Source organism: Sinohyriopsis cumingii, chromosome 5, assembly GCF_028554795.1.
Source record: "Sinohyriopsis cumingii isolate HCF-2022 chromosome 5, ASM2855479v2, whole genome shotgun sequence".
NCBI classification, from domain to species: domain Eukaryota; kingdom Metazoa; phylum Mollusca; class Bivalvia; order Unionida; family Unionidae; genus Sinohyriopsis; species Sinohyriopsis cumingii.
The window spans coordinates 46,883,894-46,893,482 of record NC_142965.1 but is presented as its reverse complement, the minus strand read 5'-3'; the positions used below and the strand labels follow the sequence as shown (position 1 = coordinate 46,893,482).

Here is a 9,589-nt window from a genome sequence, read left to right as displayed (position 1 = left end):
ATATTTCGGTGCTTTGGATCTGTGAATTTCATTCAATGCGGCAACAAACCACTTCATCCAATCAAAGTCAAGTTGTTCCAGTTTGAACACTATTTATACAAGCTCAATGCAAGAGATGCACACATCCTTTCCTTAAAATACACCTGTAATAGCTTCTCTCTGGCAGGCCCGGCCCTAGGGCAAGGCAACGAAGCAACCGCCTTGGGCCCCGTGCTTTCAGGAAAGTAACTCTTCAATGCAGTTTGTTTTTGCTTTGGGCCCCGCGTTCATCGCTCGCTTGCTGCCTTGGTCCACGCACATCCTAGGGCCTGGCCTGCTCTCTGGTACGTACTCAAATTTTCGATGTTACTCTTACAAAGTATCGTTTGAAGTCAATTGCCTCTACCATTTTCGGCCGACGTACAATGGGCCGCTGTTAGTCTATACGCTATTGGCTAGTTGACATTACATACTAAGGGAGACAACTCATGAAATCAAACAGATGTCGCTTGGATAAAGCACTGAAATATCTGAACGATTCAACCAAGTTGTAGACAGGCTTAAGACATCTGAACCTTTACTAACAAAGATGTAACTCTTATTGTAAATTGCTCCTCGAGATTCTAACATGTAGGAGTCCAGAATTTGTGTTTAAGTTTGTTTTGTATTTTTTTAAAATCCCCTGACGAAGAGTATGATAAGCCTATAACGTTGGGAAACTATTTTGAATTTGGGCCGTTATCAATTTTTGTGCTAAAGAAGAATCTCGTTTTTCTGTATTATTTTTTAATGATAAAATAAATGATATTTAATTGAGAAATAATACATTCTTACTATCTGAATTTTTCAAGTTATACATTATCAACATATATAACTATCTGAATGGATTTATCGCTCTGCTTTCAATCTTCATGTTTAATCTATCTTGAGACGTGTAAATATGTCTGTGTAGATATATGTAAGATTCTGCTCGTTTCTTTTCTTCTTACTTAAATGTGAGGACTCTTTGTTAATAAGTATATGTATAAAATATATAAGATAATGCTCGCCTATTTAATTCTTGCTTAAATTTGAGGACTCTTTCTGAAGATGTATACTTATGGTCTCTTCCGGGCTGAAAAATAGCGTTCAATCTACAATATCAAACCAAGTAAATTGGTGTTTGTAGTGGATTATGTAAAAGTCTCGGAATTCGAAAATAAATTTCGAAGTACAAATAAAATACTGCTTTTAATCAGTGGGTCGAATTTCTTGGAAAATAATTTTGCGAGGTATTTTAGATTATTCACTCGATTCCAGACTGTTTTTATCGTAGCCATACTGACTGGTAGTACAAGGGGCTTCTTTGTTTAAAGGATTACATTTCCTTTGGACTTTCCATTTAACTATATCATAACAGAGTTTATCAAGAGATCCTATTGCAACAGTTTTGTTTGGAAAAAATCGTGAGCAAAATCAAGAATGGGGTGGAGTGGTGATTTGGGTTATCTTGATTTCAAAATTTATTTAGAATGCTATTGAGAACAGCTGCCATTGTTTGGTACACAGCCAATGGAGTTAATGAATAGTTTATTTAAACCGTTCCTTCATGTGTTGTCTTGAATTTCAGTAAACAGGATATGTACAGGAGACAGCTTGACCAAAAACAGAGTGTTTCTCGATATGTCAACGTTCTTAGACACGGAGGCCTCGTGCAGTTGCATGTTTAGCACTAGCGCTCAGAGGATAAAGGTTATGACGCTCAGAGCTCCCAATTACATGGGATGCGGTTCCGCTGTGGACATTAGGGTAAAATTTCGTGTGTGTGTGTGTGTGTGTGTGTGTGTGTGTAGCATAGTTTTGTATTAAATTTCAGAATATATTTACAAGTAAGATACGAAAATAAAGCCGGAAGTTTAAATATGCATAGCTGGCTATCACTGCATGAAAGGATTCGTGGTATTTATCATAATTTTGCAACAAAACAAAATGCAAATATGTTATTGGCACTTGGGGGTAAGGATGAATGTGATAATTTGATCTCGTCTTCAACTAATACGATCTAATTTCCAAAGATTGCTATTGTCAGTCAAAACAATACACGGTTACAATAAAGATGATTTCTGGATTTAATGCTGCTGAACCTCATCAAGCAATCTAACATAGAAATTTAGGTTATGATGCCATTCATGTTTTGATAAATACACTTAATTAAGCATTTTTATATTAAGGTGGGCTCAAGTGGTCTACATATCGCCTGTCTGATGTCAGGAACTTTTGTGGATATGACGCGATACAAGGAAGGCACTCTGATATTCTCCACTGATCAGATGTTCTACGACAGCAACTATTGCCTTGTTTTAGAACCAGATTGGGGTAGGTATTGTAGCCTTTCTGGAAATGAAGATAGTCATCTTATTGGCATGACGATTTCTGTAACACTGATATACATACATACATATATATATATATATATATATATATATATATATATATATATATATATATATATATATATATATATATATATATATATATATATATATATATATATATATAAAACAACCCCCCAAACCTTTTTGTCAAGTATCATATTGATTGACGTATGACTTAATGTGTATGGTCAAATGTACTTAAATTAGACAAGATACCAATTTAATAAAATCTTAACATTTATATTTTCCATAGTGAAATCTACATAGGTAACCGACTCGCCCTTCATCTATCACCCAAACCTGCCAAGTCCAGTACACACTATCTAATGATGCACTCCTAAGTGGTGACTGGTTACACTTTGGCTTCATTGTCATTTCTGTTATGTAATATTTGATAGACAAATGCAGCCAGTTGATGATCGGTCGGTTATTGCTCATCAACGATCACAGTTGATCTCTTTGCAATCAAATCAAGCTGCAGAGCCGTAGACCAATGAAATCACGTCAGAGCCGAGATCGCCACGCATGCTAAATAGATCACCAAATCATACTGAATTAAAATCGTTTCATTTGACAACTACGCCAACATCAACGCTTAGGATATACTAAATATTAGATCCAACTTGGTTTAATAGTGATTAAGTTAAGATCATTCGAATTTGCGTGTTTTACATAATACACAAAAAGATCCTTCAAGTTTACCGTCCAGCCAGTGCACTTAATAACCTTCTCGTGGTGCTGTCCGTAAACGCCAGATCGTAGTACCAATGATTAAGTAATGCCCAATATTATTTATAGCGAAAGTATTGATCAGTTCATTTGTTTCAGCTCCTGTTTTACTTTGCTTTGACTGACATAAGAAAAAAGGTTAGTTATATTGGTAACAACGTATGACTTTTTGCGTCCTCTCCTGTTTTTAGCAGAAACTTATATACATTTCATAACGTATGTAAATTAATATTGCTCTTATTTAGTCATTGATGTTCCCATTGGGGGTATACTTTTGGTATGTAAGCATCATTCCTTTAAACTCTCTGCAATTTTTCATCAAAAAGATTAACTCTGACAAATTTATATATTAATGAGAAGAAGAACAGTCAAACGGCATTATACGTATTAAACGTTCTATTGTATTGGTAAATACGTGTCAGCGGTATAGTAATGGTGAAATCTATCAAAGAGAGTTTGAAAAATAGTACATGCAGTGAAATAAGTACTCAGAAACAGAGGTAAAACACTTAAATCAACTGTTTGCACATATTGACAAAGTTCCTGTCTTTATTTATAATCTGTGCAAGTTTGGTTTTAACTTTGTCAGTTCAATTCAAGATATATCTAGACTGTTCATTTGCATATTTGTTGAAGTGTTCATTGGAATAGGTTTTTATGAGTACCATCGCTTTGCGAAGTTCTCACGAGGCATAGAATGGTCATGCTCTCCAATTTGAAAAATAAAATATTTCCTTTATTCTAATAGGTTCGTCGGAAAGTATAGCGCTGAAATGTGTAGACCCTTATTTACCAACAGAACCTACAATAACTGACGAAAATATCCAAAATACTAGTGCGCCAAGAATGAATACAGCGGCTCCATCGACGATATTAGTTGCACCAACAGGAGTAGCTATACCTGTCACATCAACGACAACACTTGCAACTTCATTAACACGCGATGCAGTTACCAACACAACAACTACAGAAGTCACATTAGCGTTTAAGGTAGAAAGGACTGCCAAAACGAAACAACAAACACCAACGTCAACATCTGTAGATACTAACAATACAGTAGCTAACACAACCGAAATGGAAAATATATCTTTGCACACAGTCAAGACCACAGCCGTAACTTCAGTAGGGACATCGACAGAAGAGATATCAGTGGCGCCTCCATTTAACTCATCTACTAAAGAAGCATATAATATGAATACATCAGTTAGTAACACAGAGGAAACTGCTAGTGTTCAAGACAATGTAACAAGTTCTTATAATGAAACAGATTCCTTTCCGGGGACAAGTTCATTGTTAATGGATCAAACTGCAAAAAAGGGCACTGCTGTTTTGGAAATGAACGTAACTGTTCAAGCTGTTTTACCTGTGATATCAAGTACAACACTTCCAGAATATTTCACTTCTGAGAAAACTGCTTCAACCTTTGAGATGAATATTACGATTGATATCCAAAACGAAACCACATCGCCATTTGTGGCACACAGTGTGAAAGCCACCAGTGGAACACCATCGAAAGGGACAACATCGACAAAGTACACAGTTGCAAGCACACAACCTGTACAATCAACAACATACGAAAATCCTCGCATCGCCAGTTTAACAACAAATAGCACAAGGACTCGAGAAATACTCTCATCAGTATTTGAAATGTCACATCAAGAAATAACAACACTTTCAATGCCATCAAATGGTTCAAATTTCGCTTCGCAAAGTAGTACAACAGACACGAGCAATATTGACAATGCCAAAGAAACAAGCACAATGATAATGAAAGAAAGAAACATCACCGAGATGTTGCAGTCTTTAACATCCGGTGAAATAATAACTCATCAAATATCAAATGTAATAGACCTAGCAACGGAATCTACAACCAAACAAAAAGATCCACGTGCATACGTTAGCTTTTCGACCGAATACGCTGTAACATCAGTTCTAACTAGGACAGCGGAAGTAGACGTATCAACACAATCTTATAGCGTCGATGGTACTAGCGGAACTACAACCAGGACATACATATCTTCATTTTCAGCATCCCCAAAGACAGGTATGATCAAGTTCAAACACTGATGATTTATTTTCTCTTATATTTCCCAATTTTATTATCAAGATATTCTCCTTGTTTCAAAAGAATATAAAAATCGAACAATGCTTTATTTAATAGGATAAAACTGACGCCATTGTCATCATTATGGACGTATTAAACGACAAATTTGATGTGCATATAGGTCTTACACTAATTACTAAGCTGTGCTTTGTAGAGTGTACATTTATACTTATTTTAAAAGGAAAGATTGCTAATTTTTAACTACTTTCTTTGCTCCAAGCACTTACATATTGGAGTTCATAAAATTGTATATTCCATACATTTCTTGCACTGCCGTCAATGGACAGCTGCTTTTGATAAAGACTTTTAATCTGGAGAGTTTCCCAACAGTATTATCATTGCCCTAAAAAAACCCAAGAGAAACAACTCCCACCCCCACCCCACCCACCCCCCAAAAAACTTGGATCCACCACTTCATGTATCTGAAGGCTAATCTTTTGAGTATGTGACCTTGATAATTAGTGCAACGCAACCTCTTTATCCCATTGAAGTGTAATGTACTTCGATTATTATGCATCAATGAATTGCCTGTCGCATAACTTTGAAAATTCTTACAGATAAAGACATGTATTTTAGAAGGTCAGGGACTTTACAATATATATATGTGGTACCAATCCTCCAGGTCGCGACCCAAATCAGGGTCGTAACGACAGTTCTGGAAGGAAGCCAGGATTTTTATTTAGAGGGTGGCAAAATTTATCAAAATGTAGAAACAGGATGGTGAGGCTCAGAAAACAAGTTGTTGGGTCGCGTCCAAAAAGTTGGGAACCACTGCAATTGATTACTCCATTTGTAAAATTATGGGTTTAGAATTTCCATACTTTATTACCATAAGGGATTCTTTTTTAATGTACAGGAAATATTTGTTGATAAAATGGAGAATTGTCATTAAACATGAATGAATTATACTCATGATATTTAATACCGTTGAAAGTGAAGTTTATTTAGTTCAAGGAATCCAAGTTCCCTATTATTTTAGAAACAAAGTCGCTATTGTTAAATGTGTGCCGTAATTGACTCATATAATTCAGAAAGATTTATCAGTTTCAGGTACGAAGGATACGGGTGATAGTACCAAAGACCAAAGTGAAATGAACAAAGAAACGGTGACCACATCCAAACATTCTGAAACAACAGTCGCAGTGGAAACAATTGTCCCGGTGAAACCAGGTGAACCAGTGAAATTTGGAATCGCTAAAGTTACAGGAGTCACCAAACAAAATACAAAAGTGACACAGAATAAAACGACTTTTGGTCAAAAATTGCATGTGAAATTGGGAAGTTCGACGACAAAATCCATACAAAGTATGCCTATCACAGACGGCAACGTTAACACAACTGTATCTTTACCAAACCAGAAGGACACTGAAGCATTTTTTAATAGAACCGTCAACATTTTAAGATATAACAAATTAGGTGAGTATCATGTGACCATGCACACGATCACATCTGCGCAAATGGTTTGTTAATAATTATGACGTAAAATGTAAGCAGTGCATGGACAAAAGCAAAACCATGTACATGTCTTGTTTATATTTTGAAAGAATTTAGTAACACCATTAACATAAATTTATTAAACACCGATGCGAGCAAGTGTTCGAACTCAAATAGAAGAAATAATGGACAAGGACTCATTAGACTTTGACTTGTATACATTAAACTTACATACATGTATGCATAACGTTTTAGATGGTTGTCATCCCTAACTCTTGAAGTAATGGAATGATTTTTGTTTTAATTGACAGTTCATCCAAATGTTACGTCTATTATAATATCACCATAGGAATTCGTCTTCACGAAGAACAATTGCATACTAGAGATATGTTCAAGTGCAAGAGATGACAGTACATTTTAATTTTTATATCTTTGTCAACAGATAACAAATACATACTATCTTTATATACATCGGCTGAAAAACGGTATAGATATATTCTCTCTCTCTCTTTCTCTCATTTTCTGATAATTGAATTTTTATTTTCAGTGTTCATAATAGTTGCTATCGTGATCGCGATTGTATTAGCTGTCATCGCAGGACTTGCCATCTCCTATAGAAGAAAGAGGTCAGTTATTGTGTTTTCTTAAAATTAAAACAGCATTAATTGTTTTTAGTGAATAATCGTTTTTGGGTGAATGGGAGAAGAACCTCGTGAACAAATTTATGTTTTTCTCAACGTATCGCCGTATGTCACTTTGACCCGATCACGTACAATAGTTGTCGGTGTGCATTAGGCGTTGACTGACAAACAGCGATACATTAATTAAAACGAAGATTCGGTTTTATTAAAAAAGCAAAATATGTATCTTGCAATGCGGATACTCAGTCAAAATTATCGTAATAAATGGGCAAGTTCAATTTCAAACAGTACCCTTAGCTTTGTTATTCTTTTCAGAAAATAGTGAAAATCGAATTTGACCTAGGCCTTAGTGTAAACTATTGTATCAAATTTGGCTTGATTCCATGAAGTTCTTTAAAAGCTATTTAGCGGAAACAATCTTCTCGAGGGACGAGACGGAACGGAACTGAACGACACTGGCAAATTTGGCTTGATTCCATGAAGTTCTTTAAAAGCTATTTAGCGGAAACAATCTTCTCGAGGGACGAGACGGAACGGAACTGAACGACACTGGCTGCACCAGCTGTACCTACCATTGATTTTGCTACGGATAAATGTTTTGCAATTTAGTGTTATCGTAAAGAGCCATTTGTCAACACGACATCAGGGGCCCCGAGTGGCCGAGTGGTCTAAAGCGCTCTCCGTTACGGATCACTGCCATCTCACCTCTGTCTGCGTGGGTTCGAGTCTCGGATTCGGCTAATGTGGGTATGTGAGAAAGCTTGCCAGTAGCTTCTCGAGGGTCGGTGGTTCTTTCCGGGTTTTTTTTTCCGGGTTCTTCCTCCACCAATAATAATGGCCGCCATGTATAGCCTATCGTGTGCTGAAAAATGGCGTTAAACCCTACAACAACAACAACACGACATCAATTTTTTGGCTTCATTTATTTTTTCTTAATTGTTGAGAAATGATTATATGATAACTTTACAATCAATTTGTTTTTCATTGTTATAAATCTATTCTATTATTTTCAGAAATCGAAAAGCAACTATCAGCGGATGGAGCACTGCTGATAGTTACAAAAATATGTGTTTTGATGACAAATCTATAGCTGAGGGTACAGGGCAAGATAGCCACACCGACGCTATTACCATACTAATGCAGAATTCTTCAAAAGTCAACCCCTTGCCGGATGTAAACCATTTGTAAAACTTCATGTGCTAGAGATTACCAATAGTCGCATGCTGATAATTTAAATATGCCTGTTCGTCAAAGATGAATATGTTTGTGTGTTGTTTGTTTTTATTACGGGGGTGGGGAGTCGGGGATGCAAAATATAAAGAGGAAATATGGACTTAGTGCGAGGGAACTCTTACATTGTCTTGTTGTGCATCTTCATTTAATTGTCTGATAAAAGAAAAAACTGCATGGAAACTTGGAACACCATAAAGTCAGTGCCGGATTATCCTAGTAGCAAAAGTAGCATATGCTACGGGCCAAGCACTTTCAAAGGCCTCGCTCTGAATGCTTTCAAGTTATGAATTACCTACATGTAAATAATAATGTTACTGAAATGTCAGACATATTTGTCGTATTATCTGGCTGTATAGCAAATGAAAAAATACAATTACTTTACTATGGAAGTTAAAATTATATGTGTTTTAATATATATATATATATATATATATATATATATATATATATATATATATATATATATATATATATATATATATATATATCTTTTTAAAATTTATGGCCCCTTTATAACATACGCTACAGGCCCCGCATTATCTTAACTAGCTTAATCCGGCACTGCTTAAAGTCACCAAGGTTTCACTGTCTTATATTTTTCTAAACAGAAGTTTCATTTTATATTATTGTTATCATTATTATTATTATTATTAGTATTATTATTATATGTGAAAATACATTGAAAAAGGTTAAAAGTAGCCCTCATGCAGCGGAAACTGTTTCTTGATTCCACCTTTGACTTTCAGATGGGTTTTTCATGCATTATTATTTTTCTATATTACATTTGTGCTAAAACAATAAAATATTCTTTTAATATTTGGAAGACTTAAGATTTACTTGCTTCATACACTTCTATTAGTTTACAGTTCTTTACAATATTACACTATATCCGATCTTCAAGTAAAATATTTTGACGGGTTGCTTTTGAAATATGATTCCTTTCCTTTTGATATAATAAAATGAAAATTATTTGTAACATGCATGGAAGAACTTTTGATTCAACTTTGTTGATGATGTAATTGTACAATGACTGAACTACATGCTTGCCGATTTAA

The 9,589-nt window shown here is 35.3% G+C and overlaps 1 protein-coding gene across 1 annotated transcript; it reads left to right on the top strand.

Annotated features, from left to right (window-relative positions):
* The first annotated feature begins 2,201 nt into the window (after nt 1-2,201).
* On the top strand, nt 2,202-8,907 carry LOC149799088 (uncharacterized). Its single transcript, XM_089957026.1, has 5 exons — nt 2,202-2,334; nt 3,871-5,166; nt 6,271-6,642; nt 7,208-7,286; nt 8,315-8,907. The coding sequence occupies exons 1-5, from the start codon at nt 2,223-2,225 to the stop codon at nt 8,487-8,489; spliced, it is 2,034 nt and encodes a 677-aa protein (XP_089813152.1). The 5' UTR covers nt 2,202-2,222; the 3' UTR covers nt 8,490-8,907.
* Nucleotides 8,908-9,589: the final 682 nt, after the last annotated feature.